Below are 27932 nucleotides of genomic sequence, written 5' to 3' on the forward strand. Positions count from 1 at the left end.
TCCACAGTCTGTGATGATTTGGGGTGCAATATCATCTGCTGGTGTTGGTCCATTGTGTTTTTTGAAAACCAAAGTCACTGCACCCGTTTACCAAGACATTTTGGAGCACTTCATGCTTCCTTCTGCTGACCAGCTTTTTAAAGATGCTGATTTCATTTTCCAGCAGGATTTGACACCTGCCCACACTGCCAAAAGCACCAAAAGTTGGTTAAATGACCATGGTGTTGGTGTGCTTGACTGGCCAGCAAACTCACCAGACCTGAACCCCATAGAGAATCTATGGGGTATTGTCAAGAGGAAAATGAGAAACAAGAGACCAAAAAATGCAGATGAGCTGAAGGCCACTGTCAAAGAAACCTGGGCTTCCATACCACCTCAGCAGTGCCACAAACTGATCACCTCCATGCCACGCCGAACTGAGGCAGTAATTAAAGCAAAAGGAGCCCCTACCAAGTATTGAGTACATATACAGTAAATGAACATACTTTCCAGAAGGCCAACAATTCACTAAAAATGTTTTTTTTATTGGTCTTCTGATGTATTCTAATTTGTTGAGATAGTGAATTGGTGGGTTTTTGTTAAATGTGAGCCAAAATCATCACAATTAAAAGAACCAAAGACTTAAACTACTTCAGTCTGTGTGCATTGAATTTAATACATGAGTTTCACAATTTGAGTTGAATTACTGAAATAAATGAACTTTTCCACGACATTCTAATTTATTGAGATGCACCTGTATATACACATATATCCATATATATACATATAAATATACACACATATATACATACATACACACACATAGATAGATATATATATATATATATATATATATATATATATATATATATATATATCAGGCCTGGAGTGGGATTCATATTCAGCCCGGGATGTCATGTCCAAGTCAGCCCACACCCAAAAGGGGGGTTGGAGGTGAAGATGATAACAATAAAAAAAGATCACGGCAAAAATATGCAATATATGCAATTACTTGAAAATTATTTAAGCTCTCCATGTCATTATACCACATATGGCATTCACTAAGATTTTCACTTTGTCATAAGACTTCATTGTATGTGTTGTAAAAATAAGTGAATGTTAAAGGGATATTTGATCATTTCCTCACCCTCATGCCATCCCAGATGTGTATGACTTTCTTCTGCAGAACATGAATGAAGCTGTTTAGAAGAATATCTCAGCTCTGTTGGTCCATTCAATGCAAGTAAATGAGAAGCGATGAGAAAGAGATCAATAATTAAGTCATTTTTCACTACAAATCTCCACTTTCACTTTCATAAGCGCTCTTCTCTCAAGTTTTTCTTCCGTTTTTGGTGATTTACGTATGCATATCGCCCCCTTCTGGGCAGGGAGGAGAATTTATAGTAAAAAAGGACTCTCACCCACGCCTATCATATCACTTCTGAAGACATAGATAAACCACTGGAGTTGTATGGATTACTTTTATGCTGCATTTTTGTGATTTTTGTGCCTTCTGAGTTCTGATCACCATTCACTTGCATTGAAAGGACCAACAGAACTGAGAAATTCTTCTAAAAAGCTTAATTTGTGTTCAGCAGAAGAAAGTCATACACATCTGGGATGGCATGAAGGTGAGTAAATGATGAGAGAAATTTCATTTTTGGGTAAACTAAGTTTATTTTAAAGACTATCTAGGCACATAACACTGTAGAACTGTAACTATTTCAAGACGTACAGGCTCACACTTTCAGTGCTTTGTAGATCCAGTGAAACAATGAAGGTTGAGTGATTGTTTTTGCGACATATGATGAAAGTTTGTCAATCAACATGCAGACCTAACCGGCCCAATTTTTGACTGGCCCAGCGAGAATTCTCCCTATCTTCCCGATTAGCCACTCCGGCCTGATCTATCTATCTATCTATCTATGTGTGTGTGTGTGTATGTATGTATGTATGTATGTATGTATGTATGTATGTATATATATATATATATATATATATATATATATATATACATACACACACACACAAAAACTTATATTCTCGAATATAATTCTGTTGCTTTAATATACCTCAAAACATCATGTCATATCTAATTTCCCTTGTTTTTTTTCGCAAAAAGACTTTTTAATGACATGCCTTGGATTCCCTTTGCCTGCAATTTTGAGTGTTATTCTTGTCTTTCATTGTTGTAGGCTGTGCAATGTAGAATAACATGTTCAACTGTCTCTACTTCATCACAATGACTGCACAACCCATTATGGTGCTTTTTTATTTTATACAAATTTCCATTTAATCCAGTGTGACCTATGCATATTCTTGTTATTATTTATTCTCTTCTTCTTAATAAAGTTGTGGTTCTTCCTCCTGTACCTACATTTTCTTGTATCTTGTATAAGTGTCTCCCCTTTATTTCTCCATCCCAAAGTTTCTGACAGATATTATTTGCAGCTTTATGAATAAGTGCCTTGGCTTCAGATTTGCTCATGTGAATTATGAGTTCGACATTATTACATTTTAATGAGTTTTTTGCTAGTTTGTCCACAATCTCCTTCTACTCCTACATGTGCAGGAACCCAGAGAAAACTAATGTTTCCTTGATTATGCAGTGTGTACAAGAATTGTAACATTTCATATATTATGTCTTGTCTACAGTCAAAATAGCAAATTTTTTCAAGGCTGCTAGAAAGTCTATGCAAATGACTACTTTGTCAAATCTTACTACTGCCACCCACTGCAGAGCCAAATATATTGCCACCAACTCAACCGTAAACACCATTAAATTGTCTGGTCTGCACGTCAGTCCTCCCCAAGTTGGAATTATGGGCAAGATGGCGCCGGTTGCGTTATTTTTTTGTTTTTCCACCCGTACTCCGGTAGGTCCCGCCTCCTGCGTTCGGATTGGCTACTAAGCTACTTAAAAGCGGTCTGCGATTGGGCAGTTGAGAAGTTGTTCATATAACCTTAATAACCATTGTAAACAACAGAAGGACATATCGTATAACTTGCAGAAAAACAAACAGCCACTAAGTTCGAATTTCAGTGCGAATTTGAAATGGTTAACATTAGACATTGTTTAATCGTTTAGAACATTTTAACTATAGGTAGAGTGTTTAAACAAATTTTCAAGATGTGTAACAAATTATCAAGATGTGTGTTTGTGTAGCAAACTTCATATCAAGACATTAAAAGTAATGGAAATTGCATATTTATAAAAAATATTATTTCGAATTAACAATTAGAACAAAGGGATCATTCACCCAAAAATGAAAACTCATCATTTACTCACCCTCATGCCAACCCAGGTGTGTATGACTTTATTTCTTCTGCAGCACACAAATGAAGATTTTTTTTTTTAGAAGAATATCTCAGCTCTGTAGGTCCATTCAGTGCAAGTGAATGGTGACTAAAACTCAAATCCAAAAAGCACAAAGGCAGCATAAAAATAATCCATAAAACTCCAGTGGTTTAATCCATGTCTTCAGATGTGGGTGAGAAACAGATCAATATTTAAGTCCTTTTTTCACTATAAAGTGAATGTGTAGATTGACGGTAGAAAAAGGACTAAAATATTTCTCCATTTCTAGGTATATGGTAAGAAATAATTGAAGTTTTTAAATTTCTTAGCTTACAGAAAAGTGAGAAATACACTGTCAACTGTGAATTAAAAATGATGCTTTCCAACCTTGCTGTCTTAAAATTATAATAAAGCATCTGTCTCCATATATTATTCAATCAATTCAAAGTTCTGCTTTAAATTGAATAAAATTACCTTGAAATATTTTCAGTTCCAAGGGTGGCTTACCATAAATTCACTGTACTTAGCAATATTGCAGTCAGGACTTTGACCAAAAAAAAAAAAAAAAAAAAACGATCTACATTACTGCTGCCTTGCTTCAAATTTAAGCTTCCTCCATGGAAATTAACATCTGTTTCAGAATCAGCTTCACTGCCAAGTATGTTTACACATACAAGGAATTTGTCTTGGTGACCGGAGCCTCCAGTGTACAACAATACAAAAACAATACAAAAACAGCAGCAAGACATAGATAATAATAAAAAATAAAAAATAGTTATACACATACGTACATTTACACACATATCAACATACATACTCACACGTAGTGCAATCTAATACAAATCTGTTATCTGTTATGTACATTGCAAATGTTTTTTTTTTTGTGTTTTTTCCCCCCAGAGGAATGAAATGCCAGAAGAGGTTGGATGTGTTGGAGAAATATAAAAAAAGACTAAACTGTGTATTGCACATAATTATTGCTCAATGGGCACTATGTGTAACTATAGGCACTTGACCTGATTTTTTTATTTTTTTCAGTATAAAAATAAATATGTCCATATGGTCTTTTTTTCTATCAAAAACTGAATTTCTTTACATTCCATCTCTACGCAATATGTACACAAAACATAAACACAAATGTATTTCTTTTCCTCAGCATTCACAGAAAAGTCTGAAATAGTTAGTGACAAAAAATACATATTCTCTCATGGGAAGTGTTGGTTACTTTGATATTTTATATTCTTATATTTGGGAGACAGTGAAACCATAGATGTGGGAGCCAGGCAAAATCGGTTTGTCAAAATTAAAAAAGAAAAAAAATCATATATCACTCATTATTGTTCAGGACAAAGTGATGTCACATAACTAACTATTTTCTTTCCAATACATTTATTCAGCCATTTACTTTTAATAAAAAGAAAAACACAAATAGTTTTCCTACTGTCCAGACAAAGTGTCCGAAGTTATAGAATTTGATAACCATCCAATCAGAAGGTGTCGTCAAACTGGTGACGTATAGACAACTTTCGTCCAATCATTTGTTGTCTAATATATCAGTCACTGGAGCTGCCGGAATACGGGTGGGGAAAAAATAACGCTTGTACATGCACTGTGGGTAAGAATGAGTGAACAAATGTAAGGAACGAGATGTAGGGAACGAATTCGGCCACTACTACAAAATGGCCGACACCCAAAATAGTGCACTATACAGTGGATAGGGGGCGATTTTGGACACAGCCGAAGTTTACAGCATGGGAACAGATCCTTCAAACATAGTATAGAACACAGATAAACTATGAGATTACTTTTTCTTTCTTGATATTTACAAGTAGATAGAAGGGGATTAACAAAATAAAATGGATTTAGGTAAGCAAATATCCAAAGAAATGCACTTTTTTTTTTTTTTTTGACACAATGAAAAGACTAAGAATATTATTAAAGGTGCTGTACGCGATTCTTTTTTTGTTTGTTTTGTTTTTTAATGGAATGGTATGCAGAAAATGTTCCTTCTCCTTGAAAGATATCACTAAAATAAGTGTCCTGAGATATCTTACTGGTCTCTGTGATAGCACTAGACTGTGCAAACAGCAAACAAAAATGTGACCGCGGGCCGCGGACACATTCTTTAATCAGCCAATCAGAAGATTCTGATGTGCTTTCTGCCTGCCAATCATTTTCTCATTGTGAAGTAGTTGTAGCTAAACATTTAGGTTAAATGTCATATTCAGATTCATAACAGTTGTTTGCTGAGGGCACTATTTTGCTAGTGTGTTTGACAACTGTAAGAAGACGCACTCCATTTCGTGGAAGTCCAACAGATAAAATAGCTTACCACCTTTAAACAAATAAATGTCAATATGTTTTTGACATGGACAAAAATTCAACCCTCTCAGCCAAACGTTTTTTGACTTGACATTCCTCACAAGAAGTGCATAAAAATACAAGAATTTAAATAGGCTAATCCACGTTTTAAGTAACAGAATAATTCATTGTAAGTGCCTCCACATAAAAGCCAGACTAAATTATGCTTGCTCTGACCCACCTCAGCCCATAGTATCAAAGGTAGTTCTGATGCTGCTTAGGATCGATGTAAATGAAATGCCATAGAAGCCTTACACTTTGTTGTTGTCATGTTAGAGCATATATTTAATAATTTAGTTTCATATTTAAAGTATAATTTTATATTTTCATTCATTTCATATTTCTATAATCAGAATTTTATATTTGAAAAATGTATCTCATAACATTATGCAATTTTAATTGCTGTTTAAATGCATGTATGCCACCCCTGAGCAGCATTAAGCAGTCTGTGCAAATACACCTAAATGCAAAAAGAAAAACACTTTTTATACCCACATTGGGCCTACTAAATGGAGTAACATTGCTAGTTTGGCAGATCTACACCCACTGAATACTCAAGGCTATCTTCATGGATCATCTATATGTTAAAACTACAATATTACTTTAAATGACTAATATTACATTAATAAAATATTTAAAAGGATTCCAACTATTCAGTAATAAATACATTACGCAAAAATTAATCAAATCCCCAAAAAACTAATGGTTTCTATATACTTTTTCAAAGTATTACTATTCTGCAGAAAAAGATGAACAGCTGGTTTGATAACTGCACTTTTATTAAATCATATTACACAGAGTCATTAACAACTTTTTCTTAAAGTATGTGGAAAACATGTCTTGTGAAAAGGTGAGTCCACTAAACTTAATAAACACAAACAAAAAATGTGTGACTGTACATCTGGAATAACTCATTTTACACAGTCAAAAAACTTTAAGAATAAAGGAACATACATCAAAATCAACACAAGCAGCAGTGGTTACATTTCTAAAACTCAACCCATGGTTTATCAACTTGAATTGACCTTTGATGTGCACCTCAAATCATTAAAGGGAAAGTTCACTCAAAAATGAAAATTCTCATTCATCATTTACCCACCCTTATGTCATCCCAGATATGTACGACTTACTTTCTTCTGCTGAACACAAACGAAGAATATTTAAGCTCTTTAGGTCCATACAATGCAAGTGAATGGTGACCAGACCATTCAAACTCCAAAAATCACATAGAGGCAGCATAAAAGTAATCCATGAGACTTCAGTGGTTAAATCTGTCTTCAAAAGCGATATTATAGGTCTGGGTGAGATATATATATATATATATATATAAAAAATATGAATCACTTTCACATTCTGAAAGTGAAAGTGGAGATTTAATGTAAAAGTATTTAAATATTAATCTGTTTCTCACGCAAAGTGACTGCATCACTTCAAAATACATTAAATCACTGGAGTCATAAATTATGCTGATTTTTGGAGTTTGAAAGGTCTAGCCAACATTCACTTACACTGAAATGACCTACAGAGCTGAGATCTTCTAGAAATCTTCATTTGTGTTCAGCAGAAGAAAGTCATACATATCTGGGAAGGCATGAAACTGAGTAAATGATGAGAGAATTTTCATTTTTTCGATAAACTATCCCTTCAACCCAGCACTTGTTTCTCTGTCAACAGGTGTCCAAATAGTCTGAAAGACTCAGAGTTGCCAAGGGTTAACAGCACCTTCTCCACTTACACACCAGGAGCATTTTCACCATTGTTTACACTTTTATGCTGACAAATCAATCTTGGATAGGGTTAAAATTTTAAGGATGGGGGAACCCCCAAGAATGCCCACCAAACTCTTCACAATGTTAATGAGTCAATGCTTTGTCCTAAACATGCAGAATTGATAAGATGTAAAGCAAACAGTCACATCTGTGTGCATCAACCAATGTAGGGGAACAAAACAAATTTACTGAACAGCAGTAAAAAAAAAAAAATCTTAAGATCCAAAAGTGTATGGGTTTTGGTCAGTTAATATAGTCAAAACCCTCTGGTATTCCAAAAGCTTTGTCTAAACGACTGTCCTCGAAGCTAAACTTCTTCTTTGCCCAAGATTTGATTGCAAAAACATTATCTGAAAAAAATAAAATAAATAAATAAATTAATAATAATAATGTGAAATAAATAACACATTCAGGATGAGTAAAATGTCATATCTTCTCTGCAGTTGCAATATGAATACATTTCAACTTAGATGAAATCATGCTCAGAAATATATTTTCTTTGCAGAGAGCTAAGTAAGGGATATTGTCCAGTCATTATCACCAAATAAACCCCAACAGGGTGGTTAGGACCTTGACGTGGAGTGAGTTGGGTCTTGAACTTAAATTGTTATTATGTGAGAAGAGACCAGAGTCTCCAGAAACACTAAATTCAACATCAAGTTTGCACTGGAGTTCGGATGAACCTGTCGGTGTTTATTTTACGATATTGACCGCATGACTGTTCATTATCCTGCTTATTACATGACTACTTGCCAAATAAATAAATAAATGCAAATGAAACATTGAGTTATTATTTTATTAGTTTACTTGTAGAAATGGCAGTGTGATAGGAGAGAACAAGAGTACATAACATAACGTAATACCCAGATGGCCAGCGAATTATCACTTTGTGCCTGGATGTGCGGTCATTACTCAGAAATATCTGGCCGTTGAATTCTGCAATTGACCAATCAGAATCAAGTATTCAAGAGAGCTGTGTATATACAGATCAGAGGCATTGCTTTTTGAATAAGCAAATTTTACATTCCAATTAGGGATGCAATTTACGATTATTTAGATATTCAACTAGTCTTGTTTAATTGGATAAAAAAAAAAAAAAAAAAAAAGGCAAATTTTATTTCCTGTATTTTATTTAAACTTATTTCTAAAAATAAATGATTGTATGCTGTACATTGTGTACAAAAAAAAGTTAAACATACAAATGTTACAATATAAATGGCATGTCGTTTTTCAAAGAAAAAAACCCTGTTTGGAATCAGCAGAACAATTTAAACCACTCAATTAAAAATCCTAATAATGTAAAACAAAACCACAGTCTAAGTGTTAACTGGTAAGAGGTAGAATGTTACTGCCTTTATTCTATAAATATAAGGGACTCTAAAATATAATTTTATTGCTGTAACGATAAGGTGGGCAAGGAGGAGGCAGGAACTGGCTGAACAGTCAACGTAAGTTTTAATATCATAAATTATCTTAAATCAATGTAAACACAAACACATAGACGCACATACACAAAGCGGCCACATGTATCTCTCTCTCGAAATGGCGTTTCTGGCTCGTCTTTATCCCCCTCCCGGCTAATTAGCCCGATTCAGGGTCTTCATGGCCCGGCCCCGCCCTCCTCCTCATCACAATCGCATTATATGTAGGACTTCAATTACGATTACATTTAAACCTAGACTTGATGTCCAAAACCAATGTTTATCAAAAAGCACAGCTTAAATTGAAATGATTGCAATCATTTTCTCTGTTGCAATCGGTTTGATTGACGCGGATGTATGCGAGCTCGATAACACAGTGAAGTTTAACAGAGACTCACTTGTGGTAGAGAAACAGTTATGTGAATTGGAAATATGTTCATAAATTTTATACATGATAAAATATAGAAAATAACTAAATGTAAGTTACTGCCTGGCTGATGAGTTATAAAAACATGCAAGTTAGTTTTCTGAGCCCGTTTAAAAGATCAAGGCACAAACGAGACTTATCCGAGTCCAATGGTATCCAATTTTATCTTATCCAACGGTGTCCAAGTCAGCACATTCACATCAGACCCATATTTGAGAAGGGCAACAACTCTTCATGCATGACTAACTGTGTGTTTCATTTACAGACTGACAAATGTTTCACAGCTTTGCACACAATACTTTATATTACTAGAAAATAGCTGTAAAAATACCTCATTAAGCCAGGGCTAGTATACAGTGCATTCAGAAAGTATTCAGACCCCTTCATTTTTTTTCACATTTTGTTATGTTGCAGCCTTATGCTAAAATGCTTTACATTTTTTTTTTCACATCAATCTACACAACGTACCCCATAATGACAAAGCAAAAACCAGATTTATGATAACTGCAAATTTATAAAAAAAATAAAATAAAAAAAAAACTTAAATATGATATTGACATAAGTATTCAGACCCTTAACTCAGTACTTAGTTGAAGCACTTTTGGCAGCGATTACAGCCTCAAGTGTTTTTGGGTATGATGCGACAAGATTTGCACACCTGGATTTGGGAATTTTCTGCCATTCTTCTCTGCAGATCCTCTCAAGCTCTGTCAGGCTGAATGGGGACTGGCGGTGGACAGCCATTTTCACATCTCTCCAGAGATGTTCAATTGGGTTCAAGTCTTGGCTCTGGCTGGGCCACTCAAGGACCTTCAGCGTTGTCCCAAAGCCACACTTGCATTGTCTTGGCTGTGTGCTTAGGGTCATTGTCCTATTGGAAGGTGAACCTTCGGCCCAGTCTGAGGTCCTGAGCGCTCTGGACCAGGTTTTCATTAAGGATCTCTCTTTATTTGCTGCGTTCAGCTTTACTTCAACCCTGACCGGTCCCCCAGTCCCTGCCACTGAAAAACACCCCCACAGCATGATGCTACCACCACTAACATGCTTCACCGTTGGAATGGTTTTGTGCAGGTGATGAGCAGTGCATGGTTTCCTCCAGACATGATGCTTTGAATTGAGGCCAAACAGTTCGATCTTTGTTTCATCAGACCAGAGAATCTTGTTTCTCACAGTCAGAGTATCCTTTAGGTGCTTTTTTTTTTGCTTTCTTACACTGAGGAGAGGCTTCCGTCAGGCCACTCTGCCATTAAGCCCAGATCAGCGGAGTGTTGCAGTGATGGTTGTCCTTCTGCAGGTTTCTCCCATCTCCACACATGATCTCTGGAGCTCAATCAGAGTGACCACTGGGTTCTTGGCCACCTCTCTTACCAAGGCCCTTCCCTCTTCGATTATTCAGTTTGGCCAGGTGGCCAGCTCAAGGAAGATTCCTGGTCGCATTTGCACTCGGTATGGACAAAAGTGTCCGGAGTGTTTAATTCAAATCAAATCAAATCACTTTTATTGTCACACAGCCATATACACAAGTGCAATGGTGTGTGAAATTCTTGGGTGCAGTTCCGATCAACATAGCAGTTGTGACAGTGATGAGACATATACCAATTTACAATAACATCAAATTAACAACACAATTTAAAGTCTAATATACACATAATTACACACAACACAATATACAAATAACATGCACTGTACAGTATACAATACACACAATATAGATACACATTATTCAATAAAAAAAGTATATATAGAATGTACAGTAGGTTGTATTGTACTGTATTGACATTCAGGCTGTCGGTTGATAGTCAGTTGTTAAGAGAGTATATAATATAATAATATAATTTATGACAGTCCGGTGTGAGATATAAGAGTAATGAAGTGCAGTGCTGATGTATTTTGATCGTGGGAGATCAAGAGTTCAAAAGTCTGATTGCTTGGGGGAAGAAGCTATCATGGAGTCGGCTGGTGCGGGTCCTGATGCCGCGATACCGCCTGCCTGATGGTAGCAGTGAGAACAGCCCATGGCTTGGGTGGCTGGAGTCTCAGAGTTTTGTATGTGACGTCTTGGGCACTCAGGTTTTGTTTTGCCCCAGACTCTGTATTAGGGAAGATGGGGCGTTCATCAATGTGGGGAATAAACATGTGGAGGATTGGGTCCTAACCAGTGTTATGGTCGCCAGACAGGTGATTTTGAGGGGTTGGAAGTCGGCTGGAGCGCCACCATTTCAGGAGTGGTGCTCGGAGATGGGGAGGGTGGCGGCTTTCGAAGAAGGGTCATATAGAAGACTGGGGAATTTGTATTTGTTTGTTGGGAAATGGGGTAAATACTTGCCGTTCTTGGAGGGTTCTCGGGGTGGAACAGTGGCGAGAGAGAGGGGTAGTTGTTAATGTGTGTGATTTTTATATATTTATTTGTTTTGTTTTTGTTTTCTTTTGTATGTGCTCATGTATGACCACAGGGGTGTTTGTTGAGGGGTGGAGTTGGGGATGGGGGGTAGTGGGAGTTAAAAGTTGATTCCGTGTATTTATGTTTTGCTTTTGTGTTTGAATAAAAATGTTAATCATTAAAAAAAAATAAAATAAAAAAAAAAAAAAAAAAAGTCCTGGTTGTTCCAATCTTCTTCCATTTAAGAATTATGGAGGCCACTGTGCTCTTGGGAACCTTCGATGCAGCCAAAATTGCTTTGTAGCCTTCCCCAGATCTGTGCCTCGACACAATCCTGTCTCGGAGCTCTGCAGGCAGTTCCTTTGACCTCATGGCTCGGTTTTTGCTCTGATATGCATTTTCAGCTGTAAGACCTTATATAGACAGGTATGTGCCTTTCCAAATCATGTCCAGTCAATATAATTTGCCACAGATGGACTCCAATCAAAGTGTAGAAACATCTCAAAGATGATCCAGAGAAATGGGTTGCACCTGAGCAAAATTTCAAGTGTCAGCAAAGTGTCTGAATATTTATGTATATGTGATTGTAACGAAGTTCAATGTAAAGGAGACGGCGAGAACCAGCTTGACAATATAAATAATAGTTTAATAATAAACTTAAACAAAAAGACACAAACACATGCCGGGCAGCTGACTGTAACTCTCTCTCTCTGGAACTGCTGCCTCCGGTCGTCTTTATACCTCTCAAGGGCTTGATTAGCCTGATTAGGGGCCGGGTGTGCAGCATCACGACCCGGCCCTGCCCTCCTCCCTGCCACAGTGATATTTACGTTTTATCATTTAATAAACTTGCAATTATCAAAAATCTGGTTTTTGCTTTGTCATTATGGGGTATGGAGTGTAGATTGATGTATATAATTTTTTTTTATATATCTATAAAAAAACAAATAGGAAAAGAAAAAACGAAGGGGTCTGAATACATTCTGAATGCACTGTACATTCCAAAATAAGCAGATATATGATCAGACTGGATTCCTGCTAAACTGAAGTGCATACAAAACTGGATCGTCAGGTATATCTGTGGCCTACATATCAGAGCCTTTGGTGGATGCATCATATGACTTAGAAAAGAGAATCATTGGCTAGGAATTTGTTGTGGTGTGAGGCATGCAAATGACTTACCTGTCCACCTAGACACTGCCTCCTTTGCTGTAATATTGGCCTTACCTACATTAAAGAAGCATTTGTTAGCAAGGCTATAGAATGAATACAACATTACATTTTTAAGTTCTAGATATGAGGCTTGTCAGTGAGCCCGTTTACATGCACACCAATACACTGATTATTGTCTATAATGAGCTTATTTTACTTCACAGACTTCACAGATCCTAGAGGATTTGTTAAACTGAACAACCCAACGCTCTGCAGATGGCTGTACATTACATTAGCAGGTCCCTCTTCCATAGAGTCCATAGATTTTCTTCTTAGACAGTTAGGCAGACCCACTCAAATATACAATCCATTATACTGAATGTGCTACCCAGACCCTTTAATTTCACAGCTAGATTAACAAATACACTGTAAACCTTTACTGTAAATTTACAGGTAATTTCTAACAGTATTCTATTGTATTTACATAAAAGAGTAACATACTGTATCTTTAACAGAATGGTTGTAAATATACAGCAGATTTCAGTTTTCAGCCCGTTTCATTCGTAATACAGTGTCATACTGTTGAGACATTGAATTCTGGGATTTATTTTTTTCACGCTCATTTCAAGTTCTAAAAGTTTCTAAGTCTAGCTAACTAGCAAATACATTAACTTCTACATTTTAGACAAAGTGTTTATGTCTACTCTTCAGGGATTAATGTGATGATGGGAACAGACGTTTGTGTCTGTACTGCAAACTTGATTTGTCAGCGGGACTTAATGAACAAAACCCAGAAATAGTTATTTGTGTTAATAAGATAAGCCAGTGGTGTGTGGATTTGTGTGTAGTTTTTAAGCTTTGTGAGCTTCAGTTTTTTTTTTCAAGCGTTTGCCTGTGAAGAGGAAACATTTTGGGGCATGAGAAGACAAATAATTGTTCATCTGAGGATTGGTATGGTAAGCCAATCTTTTTGGAGCTTTTTGTTCACGCGAATGGTTTGACCTTGATAACATTAGTTATAATTTTAGCACTTTTGCTTAGTCCCGAGCAAATAGTTCACACTGTTTTCAACTCTTCACCCAGTAACTTTGATATTTCATGTTATATGGCCAAATGTACTATATCATTCATACAACCTACTCTGGAAAAGCTTTTGGTAATAACAAAAAGGTTTTCTGTAGCATCAACACTGACCTCACATATATCTAGAAATCATCAAAACTCTTCAGCAGAAAGGCTACGTGATAATATACTGCAGTTGAATGTTTCAATCCAGAGGCCTCACGGTGATGAATGCAATGTGGCTGAGCACTCAAATGCATAGTCTGAATTTTTTATAGATTATGGTGATGGTGGAGAGCAGTCAGACAACATGCTACTACCAGATAATGCAGATGAATCTCTTTTTTTGAAGAACTTGGCACTGTTTTACCTCAAGCTGCAGGCAAAGCTTGTTCTTCCATCATCTGTAATTCAAACAGTAATTGATGGACTGCAGGACATGCATGATATTAGCCAGTCACATTTGCTACACAGGCTAAGTGAAAAATTGACTATACTTGGAATTTCTGAAAATGATATAAAGAGTGTTGTTGATGTTTTGAAAACTGATGATCTTTTCCGGATGTGTAATACCCATGCACTAAAAACTGATAAGGGGAGAAAGTCTTTTTATAAAGAGAATTTTAAGTTTGTGGATCCTGTACCCATCTGTCTTGGTCAAAATGAATCTGGCAAGGAAAGCTTTGTGCAGTATATTCCAATTAAGCAAAGCTTAGAAGCTCTGTACTGCTGTAAATCAGTGATGGAACAACATAAGAATACACAATCTGAAGTCAGAGCGAAAGATATCCTCTGTGATGTATGGGATGGCAGAAATATTGATGAAGACTTGTTGTTCAAAGATGATACAGATTCATTAGCTTTAATCTTGTATCAAGATGCCTTTGAAGTTGTCAATCCTCTTGGATCGGGTAAGACGAAACAAGATTCTTGCCGTTTATGTGACACTTGCAAATCTGTTGCCTCACTGTAGGTCAGGCATTGACCATATGCAGCTAGTTCTGTTGTGTAGAGAACAAGATTTTAGGTTTTTTGGACAAGATTTGGTCTTTGCCCCTCTGGTAAAAGACCTTAAAGACCTTGAGGAAAATGGCGTTGCCTTAGCTGATGGAAATGTACACAAAAGATAACCTTGGATCACATTCTATTGGTGGCTTTGTTGAAAATTTCAGTAGAAGTAACAACTTTTGCAAATATTGTGAGATTGACTGTCAAACATTTCACTCAGCACCCCTAACAAAGGCATTAACTAGAACTGTGAAGTCGTATGAGCAGAATCTCAAGGATTTGGATGCTGGTGGAGCTGGAAGTGCAGTTGGTGTAAAATGTAATTCCCTCTTTAATGACCTGAAATACACTATATTGCCAAAAGTATTCGCTCACCCATCCAAATAATTTAATTCAGGTGTTCCAATCACTTCCATGGCCACAGGTGTATAAAATGAAGCACCTAGGCATGCAGACTGCTTCTACAAACATTTGTTAAAGAATGGGCCGCTCTCAGGAGCTCAGTGAATTCCAGCGTGGTACTGTGATAGGATGCCACCTGTGCAACAAGTCCAGTCGTGAAATTTCCTCGCTACTAAATATTCCACAGTCAACTGTCAGTGGTATTATAACAAAGTGGAAGCGATTGGGAATGACAGCAACTCAGCCACGAAGTGGTAGGCCACGTAAAATGACAGAGCGGGGTCAGCGGATGCTGAGGCGCATAGTGCGCAGAGGTCGCCAACTTTCTGCAGAGTCAATCGCTACAGACCTCCAAAGTTCATGTGGCCTTCAGATTAGCTCAAGAACAGTGCGCAGAGAGCTTCATGGAATGGGTTTCCATGGCCGAGCAGCTGCATCCAAGCCATACATCACCAAGTGCAATGCAAAGCGTTGGATGCAGTGGTGTAAAGCACGCCGCCACTGGACTCTAGAGCAGTGGAGACGCGTTCTCTGGAGTGACGAATTACGCTTCTCCATCTGGCAATCTGATGGACGAGTCTGGGTTTGGCGGTTGCCAGGAGAACGGTACTTGTCTGACTGCATTGTGCCAACTGTGAAGTTTGGTGGAGGGGGGATTATGGTGTGGGTTTTTTTTTTCAGGAGCTGGGCTTGGCCCCTTAGTTCCAGTGAAAGGAACTCTGAATGCTTCAGCATACCAAGAGATTTTGGACAATTCCATGCTCCCAACTTTGTGGTAACAGTTTGGGGATGGCCCCTTCCTGTTCCAACATGACTGCGCACCAGTGCACAAAGCAAGGTCCATAAAGACATGGATGAGCGAGTTTGGTGTGGAAGAACTTGACTGGCCTGCACAGAGTCCTGACCTCAACCCGATAGAGCACCTTTGGGATGAATTAGAGCGAAGACTGCGAGCCAGGCCTTCTCGTCCAACATCAGTGTCTGACCTCACAAATGCGCTTCTGGAAGAATGGTCAAAAATTCCCATAAACACACTCCTAAACCTTGTGGAAAGCCTTCCCAGAAGAGTTGAAGCTGTTATAGCTGCAAAGGGTGGGCCGACGTCATACTAAACCCTATGGATTAAGAATGGGATGTCACTTAAGTTCATATGCGTCTAAAGGCAGATGAGCGAATACTTTTGGCAATATAGTGTATTTTCATGTTTGCCAGCCAGGATTATCTCCCTGTCTTGGACATAACCTTTTTGAAGGGGTTGTGTCATTTGACCTTGCATTGTGTATTGATCATCTTGTGAATCAGGAGAAACAGTTCATTACACTAAATTGTCACATTAATCAGTTCAAGTATCTTGGTAATGATGCACTTGAAAAACCAGGTGATATAACCCCTGGAAGTGAGAAATTAACTGGACATGCAGTTCAGAATTGGTGCTTGCTCAGGCTTTTACCTCTTTTGGTGGGAGAAAAGATTTCCAGTCCAACTGAAAATGAGGTATGGCAGTTAGTACTTCAACTCAGACAGATAGTAGAGCTCATCAGTGCTCCTTCAATTAATGTTGGTCAGATTGCATATTTATCAGTTCTAATAGAGGAGTATATTGAGACCCGAAAGGTGGCTTTTCCAAGTCATCCATTTAAGCCAAAACACCACTACATGTGTCATTATCCTGAGTTCACTGATCATTTTGGTCCACTTATTCACCTATGGACCCTACGTTTTGAGAGTAAGCACTCATACTTTAAACAGTGTGCAAGAAAATTGCACAACTTTATGAACCTGAGTGCTACATTGGCAGAAAGACATAAGCTTCTGCAGACTTACCTAAATGCAGGAAGTCCTTTCCCTGAAAATGTTGTAGTAGAGAGAGGGACAGAGTTTCATGTAAATGACTACAATGACGACATTCGAGGATCTGTTGCCTGCCATGACTTTCAGCCAGGGAATACGGTGGCATCCAATGAAGTGACTGTAAAGGGAACAATTTAAAAAAAGAACATGCATGTTGTTTTGCAGAAAAATTGAGGGAATTGTGTTTGGGAAGATTCAGTTGATACTTGTTCATGACTATTCCAATGTGTATTTTGTCAAAGAAACGTCAGTCATTTTGTCTCATAGACCAGGGAGTTCACTGCTTGATGTCACAAGACAAAGGCTACTTGTGCATAAATCAAGACAGCCTACTGGATTACTATCCTCTGCCTGAATACTCCTTGTTTGGCTTGTCAGTAATAGTTCTTCATCATTCCTTCCCAATTCTAGAATAATGTCTGGACTGAAAGAAGTACTGAAAGATGCTGTATTGTCGGTGTTGCCAAACCTATCAAGATCTAATCGAGCAACTGGTTGAGAAGCTCATGGACCAAGAAGTCGAGGGTTTGGACGATTTGGTTTATGTAAAAGATGATGACATTGCAGCGTTTATACAAAATATCCAATGCAGAAAACTTCTTAGTGCCTGGAAAGTTCATGGTAAATATAAGGTTGATTAATCAAAACTCAGAGGGATGTGATCATTTAACATGTGTTACACTGCAGTGCAGTTTATGGTGTAATCCTTGTGGCACTAAATTATTTTTTATAATCCACAGAAAATAAAAACAACACTGTGGTTCTGCAACCTGCTGAAGTTCTCCCCTTGGTTCCCCCTGAAACCACCTCTACTCTTGGTTCACCACTATCAAGCTCCTCAAGCACATCAGCAAGCAGCCCAGCATCAACCAGTGTCTCTATTCATGGCCTGAAAATTTCAAAAGTTCCCTGGAACTTAAAGAGAGCAGGTATACAGTGTGCTGTTACGAATGGCCAGAGACCTTCCCCTGCTGACAGATGACAAATGATTAGAATCCTTGCTGATGAAATGAGAAAACACGACAACAACCCCACCAGATCACAGTGTCTTACTATTACTCGCAAAATAGTCAAGAAGTATCCAAAGACTTTTGCCGACATGATTGGTGACAGGCAGGTTGGTGGTGGATATGAATCTCTTCTCTTACAACTGAAAGTACCAAAAGTACACTAAGTCATCATCGGACCCAAAGTAATGACACTGGAACTAGTAGAAAATGAAGTTCCATTGACACGTATGGTTGTTCAAGATTGCAGCCTGATCTTCCACCTGGTGAAAGTTATGACAGTCTTGAAGTGAAGCGTCGGAGGATGGAGGAGATATATCTTCATGAAGGAATCTCTGGAGCAGAGAGAGGAGATGTTTGCAAGCTCATGGAGGGGACCTATTGCCTCCAGTGTCACATGATAAATGCAACCCCATCATCTACCATGACAGATTTGAGAACCAAAGTATGGTCTGAACATTGTCGTTGGTTGGCTTGCTTTTAAAGAACTGAATAATGATTTGTCCACACTCCTTAATTGACAATTCCAAAAGTCTGAGCACATTTTTGTCAGTGAGCAGGTCAAAATGGCCATACATATGCCTCTGTATGAGGAGATATGGCCATTTTGAACTGCTCACTGACAAAAATGTGCTCAGACTTTTGGAATTGGACCATACTTACCAGAGGTGAAGACGATGTGGCTGCCATGGTCCTACTGCTGTTCCTTAGTTAGATGGGCTGATCCTTCAAGCAGATGTAAGTAGATTATTAACAAATCACATTCATTTGCAACATGTTTTATGTTTTGGTTGTTTTTTTAATGATGGGTGTGTTTTCTTTTTTTTATAATTTTGTTTCAGGAATTCGCAACTCCGTCTGATGTCCAGCAATCTCTACATCTGCCAGGGAGTCCACGACTTATAATTCTTGGTATGTAAACATTAGGAAAGTTCATCTCTGTCTGTCAGCCCGATGCAATCCGCATCTTGATACATTATGAATGATCCAATTAATTTAACAAGAACAAATTTCTAGAAAACAACCATACGATACGATTCAGTGCTTTTCTAAAATGAGACGATGTGATGCGTTATAACACAATTTGACTGGATACAATGTGATGCAAAGAGTTAATTTTTAACTCTCTTTTAACAAATGTAATTATAGAATAGCTCTTATTTGCTCCTTTTTGCAGGTCATCTTAGTAGCACTCGTCACTCACTGTGACAAGCATGCAGGAGCATGTTCACACGCTTTAAAAACACTTGTGCATGAAAGCTCAGTGACCTGGTTCATAACTGTTTTTTTTTTTTTTTTTTAAATAAATAAATAAAAAAAATGCACAGTTTACACTATTTACTTAATTTAAAAAAAATGCCAGTGTTCAATCATCTAATATGTTCTTAAATCCATATTTATATGTGCATTACTAATACACAGTCCAATGCGCTGCCTACGTGTGTTATTAAATTTAACTTTTTTACAGCGCATGACTTTGTGTGTGTTTAGACAAGGTCTCTGTCACAAACAGACAGGCAGGGAGAGAGCGCTGATAGTGTGAGAAATATAAAATACATTTTAATTGGCTAATTAATTTGTAATAAATAACAGAGCTTGTGAGTTGAAACCACGATGTACCGATTAAGTTACGTCACAGTGGAACCCACAATAGCTTATTGTATTTAAGTATTTTTAGTTTTCATTTTCAAGTCAACCTCTAAGCAGCCAGCGGTGGATGTTGAACATGGAAGGTCAAGTTGTGTGTGGAGCACAGCCAACTTTGTCTCTGGCCTTGCAGCACTGTTTGCCGCATTCTACAATTTCAACCTCCAGTATCGGGAAGAAGCAGTGTGCACCCCTGAGTTTGTTCAAAGGTTAGACATTAGCATATTTGCCAACCATATATATTAATGTAGAGTGAATTGTCACCAGCCTTGTCGTGACCATGTTTGTAAAAAAAAGTTCAGTATTCTTTCAAAAAAGTTTAATACAGTTGTTTCAGAACGATGCATTGCATGTTTAACATTTTCATCTAGTCATTTATGCGACACACATCGCAAAGGATACAATAAAATTAAAAAGGAATAGTTCACCCAAAAATGAAAATTTGCTGATAATGTACTCACTCCTCAGGCCAGTATATGTATACGACTTTGTTTCTTCATCAGAACACAAATGAAGATTTTTAGTAGGAAATCAGAGCTCTTACAATGCATATCCAAATCAAATCACTTTTATTGTCACACAAACATATACACAAGTGCAATAGTGTGAAATTCTTGTGTGCAGTTCCGAGCAACATAGCAGTCGTGACAGTGATGAGACATATACCAATCTACAATAAACATCAAATTTACACAACACAATTTAAAATCTATACACAACACAATATACAAATAATAACATACAATGTACAGTATATAAGACACTCAATATAGAATACACATACAATAAAAAAAAATAGTATATATATAGTATAAAATGTACAGTAGGTTGTATTGTACCGTGTAGGGCTTTACTGGTTGTTTAGATCAGTGTTACTATCAGAAACAATTAATAATTATTTCTTTAGTTAATTAATATTTAAATTAATTGAATCTAACTCATTAAAACCTCATATGGGGCTCCAGTAAATGTAGTGCGCTACGTTTAGGAGCAGGTTTGGTTATTAGCAATAATTAATAATTATCAAAGATAATTATTAATTATTAAAATCAATAGAACATTGATGAGAATCAATGTTAGCTTTTTCTAATCCTTTAAATCAACAATTATCAAAGATAATCGTTAATTGTTAACATCGATGAAACATTAAAATTAGCACTAGCTTATTGATCATTCAGATTCAACAATCAAAGATAATTATCAAAAATCAATAGAATATAAGGATTAATTTTGACGGGGCACCACCTTGGAATCAGGGACTAATAACCAGATAGTATAACAGTCTCAATATTAGATTGTTTTCTTAGGAAAATCGACATCCGAAGAATATTGATTTAAAAAAAAAAAAAAAAAAAAAAAAAAAAAAAAAAAGAATGAAGGCTTGAATCCGAGCACTGACATCCCGTCAGCATGACACAGCTGTATGCAAAACAAACCAAAACACTTCTTTGTAATATAAACAAAGTTTATTTATGCAGTAATATCAATTAATAATTAATACCATGCAGTCAATAAACTTACGACTTACAACTACAAACTAAACAGTGATATGATTAGATATGGAAATCAAAATAATCCTATAACACATAAGGTGTGTGTGTGAGTGTCTAAGGAGGGACGCGCACAAATGGTGGACGTGACTCTCGTGGAGAGTATGTCACGCGAGACTTCCGGCCAGGGAATATGGCCGTGAAAGTGGGTGGAGAGAAACCAGTCAATGGTAGCATAGGGACAAAGCTGAGCTTTATCACAAAGCTATCTACTAGCCAAAAATGTGTGCCAGAATCTTTGTGAGGGGTCGTAAACCACCCCGCGGTCTTTGATTCTTTAATGGATAAACTCAGTTTGCCGTTCTCACCCGCAATGGCGGAAATGCACAACAGTCCAATGTGGTTGGACCAAAATACAGCAAATCAAATTTGTGATAATTAATACCCCGAGTATTAATAATGAGCGGACATGGCGGTCCGTAAACTGTACAAGCAATAACCTTGATACACAAGAATAACACACTATAATATTCCATCTCTGCCCAGACGTAAACCTCTTACTTGAATCGTATGAGGACATAGAAAGTGTGTTCCTCTGTCCTTTAACTCCGACTCGTTCCTCGAGGCTTGGGTGATGATGGGAGGTCGTTTCCTCGCTCTGTCGGCGGGCGGTACGGCTGCTGATTCTCGGCAGGCTGGCGGAGAAATCAGCGATGTTGACTTGATTGAAGAGGGAAGAGAAATCTTTCCTGATGCTGTGATACCACCTGCCTGATGGTAGCAGTGAGAGCAGCCCATGGCTCGGGTGGCTGGAGTCTCTGATGATCCTCCAAGCTTTTTTCACACACCGCCTGGTGTATATGTCCTGGGAGGGAGGGAAGCTCACCTCCGATGATGTGTCTGGCAGTTCGCACCACCCTTTGCAGGGCTTTGTGGTTGTGGGTGGTGCTATTGCCATACCAGGTGGAGATGCAGCCAGTCAGGATGCTCTCTACAGTGCAGGTGTAGAACCGTGTGAGGATGTGGTGGTTCATTCTAAACTTCCTCAGCCGTCTCAGGAAGAAGAGGCACTGATGAGCCTTCTTCACAACGGCCTCAATGTGGACGGACCATGTGAGTTCCTCAGTGATGTGGACACCCAGGAACTTGAAGCTGCTGACTCTCTCCACTGGTGCTCCATTGATGGTGATGGGGCTGTGTTCTCCGTCTTTTCTTCTGAAGTCCACCACAAGCTCCTTTGTCTTACTGACGTTGAGGGAGAGGTTGTGCTCCTGACACCAGTGTGTCAGAGTGTGCACCTCCTCTCTGTAGGCCGTTTCATCATTGTCAGTGATCAGACCTACCACCGTCATATCATCAGCAAACTTAATGATGGCATTGGAGCTGTGTGTTGCCACACAGTCAAGTGTGTACAGGGAATACAGGAGTGGGCTAAGAACATAGACCTGTGGGGCTCCAGTGTTGAGATGATGTTACTGCCCATTCTAACCACCTGGCGTCTGCTTGACAGGAAGTCCAGGATCCAGCTGAACAGCGAGCTGTTTAAGCCCAGAGCCCAGAGTTTCTCATCAAGCTTGGAGGGCACTATGGTGTTGAATGCTGAGCTGTAGTCTACAAACAGCATTCTCACATAAGTGTTCTTTTTTCCAGGTGGGAGAAAGCAGTGTGTATTGTAGATGCAATGCCATTATCAGTGGAGCAGTTGTTGCGGTAAGCAAACTGCAATTGGTCCAGTGAGGGAGGCAGCACAGAGCAGACGTAATCTCTGATTAGTCTCTCAAAGCATTTGCTGATGATGGGGGTCAGAGCAACAGGACGCCAGTCATTTAAGCAAATGATTTTGGATTGCTTTGGTACAGGCACAATGGTGGACGTTTTAAAGCATGTGGGGACTACAGACAAAGAGAGGGAAAGGTTAAAAATGACCGTAAAAACACCAGCCAGTTGGTTCGCGTACACTCTGATGACGCGGCCCGGAATGCCATCTGGACCCGCGGCTTTACGGATATTCACCAGTCGGAAGGATTGGGTTACATCCACTACAGAGACGGAGAGTGAACTAACCTCTGTAGGTTCGGCTGCGAGAGCTCTCTCTGCGAGGGCTGTGTTATTTCCTTCGAACCTTGCATAAAAGTATTTAGCTCATCCAGGAGAGAGGCAGCGGTGTTCACGGCGGAGTTTTTATTCCATTTAACGTCCGTGATGATATTAATTCCCTGCCACATGCTTCTAGAGTTGGTGGTGTTAAACTGTCCTTCGATCTTGTTCCTGTACTGGCGTTTTGCTGCTCTGATAGTTTTTCGGAGGACATAACTGGCTTGTTTATGCTCCTTAAATCCAAGGTTTCTGGTTCGGGTAGATTCGTATTGTTTTGGATGGAACAACATCCTCTACACACTTTGATGAAACACGTTACGCTATCAGCGTAAACCTCGATGTCGTCATCAGAGGCGGACCGGAACATCTCCCAGTCCGTGTGATCAAAACAGTCTTGTAGCATAGAGTCTGACTGGTCCGACCAACACTGGATCGTTCTGAGGGTGGGTGCTTCCTGTTTCAGTTTCTGCCTGTAAGCGGGCAGGGTGCGTGGTTTCCTGCTTGCTTATAATCCTGTTCAGTTCCTTGAGTGCCCGGTCTGTGTCAGCTTGTGGGGGGGGGATGTACACAGCTGTGATAATGACTGCTGTGAATTCCCTCGGTAGCCAGAATGGTCGACACAGAAGCATGAGAAATTCCAGATCAGAAGAGCAGAAAGACTTGATAGAATGTACGTTCCTCTGATCACACCAGGATTTGTTGATCATAAAACATACACCACCACCTCTGCTTTTATCAAAGCGAAAGACCTCTCAGTCCGCTCAGTGCACGGAGAACCCCGTGAATTCGATGGCTGAGTCTGGAATCTCTGCACACATCCAAGTTTCTGTAAGACAGATAATGCAGCAGTCCCTCGTCTCTCGTTGTAAAGAGATCCGCGCTCTCAGCTCGCAGAACTTGTTGTCCAGAGACTGAACATTTGCCAGTAGAATACTGGGTAGCGGGGGTTGATTTGCACGACGTCTTACTCTGATGAGAACGTCGGCTCCGTTTCCCCTTTTCCTTCTGCGTTTTCACAGTCGGGCAACCCAGACAAAGGGCTCCGCTGGCGTGTTTGTAAACAGCGGGTCGGCGTTGAGGAATTTGAAGTCTGGTTTATGGTGTGTCATTGCAGAACCAGTGTCCTGTTTGCATGCATAGTTTAGTCTGATAAAAATTAAATGGGATGTTTGTGTTTGGATCCATGTTTTGTACATATACATAATATTCCCTTTTCTCTCTCTTTCCCTTTTCTGCCTTTTAGGTGCTTTATCGACATCAACCCTGAATGTGGCTCAAAAACCAAGAAAGGAAAAGTGACTTCCAAGAAGACTGGCAAGGTAGTGCAAACAAGAACAGTACTGTGAACCCGCACGTTTCCTCTCTTCTGCGAAAACTAATGGACTTTGAATGGGAATTTATTTATTTATTTTTATTTATTTAATTTTTTTTTCAGGCTCTGTAAGTTTCTGGATGTTTCATATTATATGAAATGGGTTCAACACAAGACACATTCTGAAGATGTTTAAATTTGGGTTTCAACTGGATTTTGACAAATCAAATAGACTTACAGTAACAGTCAATGATTTGGGGATTTAGTGGGAAGATATTACAGTAGCTGTGTTCTTAAACAGTAACTGTATTGTTCGATAATGTCATATTGGCCATGTACTATTGTTAGTATCCATCTTGCTATAACATTGTGTTGAACTGTTGAAGGTTAAAGATGCCAGATGTCCTGTAAAATGTACACTAGAAAACACTACTGGCTCTAATGTTTCCTACAACTTGCTGTACCCATACTGGGAGGATGTTTTAAAGCACTAGGCAGGTGAGAGTGATACCTTGTCAGTGTAGGTAGCATTATTGATTTAATTTCTTTCAGTTTCTGGGTAATTTTAAAATATATTTCTGAAAAACTTATCCATTCTCAATTCAATTGTTGTACTGTCTGTTCACATTTATAAGAACCTTGAAAAGTAAATAAGATTACTGCACTGATAATTGTTAACTTAATTGTTAAATGTTTTTATAAAACATAACAGCTGACATTTCAGCTTGCATGTTCATAAAAGGCCATTTTCTGCTCTTTGCTTAAGAAAAATGCGTTTTAAAACTCAAGTATATTGTTTTCCATTTCCTATTGCCAGTAATGTTGTGAAAAATAACAAGTATGATATTTTTATTTAATGACAAATAATTTAATCTAAATGTACAGTATGAAAAGCAATAATTACAGTATTCCCCTGTAAAATTACATGATATTACAGTAGGATACTGTATTTGGTAATAACAGTACTATACTGTAAATGTTGATTACAGTAGTAGTCCTGCAAAAATACAGTAAGTGGCAGCGCAAAGTTTTACAGTGTGCACAAAAGCCATTCCAAGGCTTTGGAGCAAAATCAGTCTAGGAAAAAGGCACATCAACTTGCAATCTCAGAGAAACTCAGTGCCTTGTGTTCTACCTGTGCATGCTGACTTGACAGGAACAGATGCATGCAGTTCAGCACTACAGAGCAAGAGAACAGAAATAAGAGAACAGGAACTAATTCTGGGGTTCTCCAAAGTCACAACACTTGGGATGGAATATTAAGCTATAGTCAAGAACATTATACATTGGTATTTATTTTTAAAAGTTATCATGTGTCTTCAGTGCTGGTTAGTAACAAATTGCATGTAATCAAGTTCAGATCACAAAAAACAAGTCCATTCCATTCCATTTTAAAATGTGTGTAAATCACATGAATTACTTTTCTTGGATTACATTTTTTATTAAATTACAAATCAGCCAATGGCAATAACTAGTGCATAATTGAGTTGCTGTTTGATTTCATGTTACAATTGTTTAATGAAAGGAGTGTTAAGCATTCAATGAGTAAAAGTAATCAGATTAGATTACTTAGTGTAATCAAAAATAATTTTAGCGGTGTAATTCATAATCAGTAAAACATTACATTTCAGAAGTAATCTACACACTATGCATCTCATTTTATAAAGGGCATTGAGAAATTCTTTTATAAACACATCTACAAAGTGTGGTGACAGCACTGCCACATTCAGCAACCTAGAATCTATCAGGGTTAAGTGTACTGCTCAAAAGGCACAACATCAGAAGCCCTGAGGTACTGAATCTACATCCAATGGGTAACATCGGATTAAACCAGCAACCTTGTGATAAATGGTTAAAAACAAATTCAAAAGGTTGCCGTGGATATATGAACCGCTAATAAACATTGATAATAAAGAGATTTACTGAATATTTCTTATTCAACGTTGTCCATTTGTAATGTTTGAAAGGTGATTGAGGCAATAACAAATGACAGAACATGTTTAAATTACTGCTTATGTCCAAAGTGTTATGAGACACCTTTTCATTACAATTTCGTCATCAGCTATTATAATCATGTTATGAGCAGTTATGCTTACCAGTGCACAGCCTCTATGGCACAGCAACAAGCATGTTGTGACAAGCTATTACTAGTCTAAATACAAAAAGACCAACCTTAAACATGTAGTCAACTTAGTCATTGATTAGCACACCAAGATACAAGAGGAAGCACAAGATGCAATTTCATTTCAAAATTACTAGCACTAGTACACAGAATGAATAATACACAGGGATCAGAATATTAACCCTACATTGAATAAACACAAATGATGTGTCAGTGTTAGTTCAAAATTGAGTGTGTATTTCAGAACTGTGCACCTCAAGGAGAGGCAAGAAGTTCATACCTTCTTTAAGCCAATTAAAAACATGATTAAAATAAAGACATAACGACAAATCCCTAGAGGCAAAGAAAATGGATTTCAGCAGGGAATTCTAACCATTTCAGGGCATTTAAACTGTAGAGGGGTTGTTACAGAGAAAGAACTGCAGGGATGGGGGTGATGAACAAGATTGATGATGTAAAAAGTGGTTACACATGTTATTCTCTCTCAAGAGACATGAGTCATTATCTCCAACAGCACCTGAGATGATTATTCAAGGCTGATCGTTGGACTGTCTGGAGAGCATCACAAAATATTCAAAGCAGGATTTGGTTGGAAATGTGTGACAGTTCAAGAATATTATTGGAATATGACATTGATTTTAAATTGTGTGGATCAATTGTTGGTTTGTCACAAAACCAAGTGCTGGTTTTGCCACTGCGCGATGAGAAATGACCAGCCTGAACAGAAAACAGCTTCAAGAGGACTAATCAGTCTGTGATGATCTTTTGAGAGCATGAGTGTGTCATAGGGATCTAATTGTAAAATCCATTTAAGATTGAAACATGGAGAAATATCAGATATTCCCTATTTAAGGCAAAGTACTGTGAAATTTAAGTTTTAAACTAAATAGTTCACCAAAAAATGAAAATTCAGCCATTTTTTCCTCACCCTCATCTCGGTCCAAACCCATGACTTCCTTTCTTCCGTGGAACACAAAAGGTGAATTTTTTAAAATGTTTTCACAGTAAATAAAAGCTCGAAAAAGGACAAAAACACCATAAATCCACAGTAAGTAATGAATACAAACAATGCATGCACTTCTGATGAATGAAATTTAAGTGGTTACTGACTCTCAAAACAGATAATTAAACCCAGTAAATTGCTGAT

At 38.0% G+C, this 27932-nt stretch overlaps 1 protein-coding gene across 2 annotated transcripts in view; it reads right to left on the reverse strand.

Annotated features, from left to right (window-relative positions):
* Positions 1-6411: 6411 nt before the first annotated feature.
* The window catches only part of mnd1 (meiotic nuclear divisions 1 homolog (S. cerevisiae)), a 59659-nt gene continuing 38138 nt past the window's right edge, over positions 6412-27932 (reverse strand). For both annotated transcript variants that reach the window (XM_051702586.1, XM_051702587.1), the window contains 2 exons: positions 12818-12862; positions 6412-7757 (listed from right to left, as the gene is read on the reverse strand). In XM_051702586.1, the coding sequence (XP_051558546.1) occupies positions 7651-7757; positions 12818-12862 (152 nt within the window). In that variant the 3' untranslated portion in view covers positions 6412-7650. The remainder of the gene's footprint in view (positions 7758-12817; positions 12863-27932) is intronic.

Source organism: Myxocyprinus asiaticus, chromosome 7 (genome assembly GCF_019703515.2).
Source record: "Myxocyprinus asiaticus isolate MX2 ecotype Aquarium Trade chromosome 7, UBuf_Myxa_2, whole genome shotgun sequence".
NCBI lineage: Eukaryota > Metazoa > Chordata > Actinopteri > Cypriniformes > Catostomidae > Myxocyprinus > Myxocyprinus asiaticus.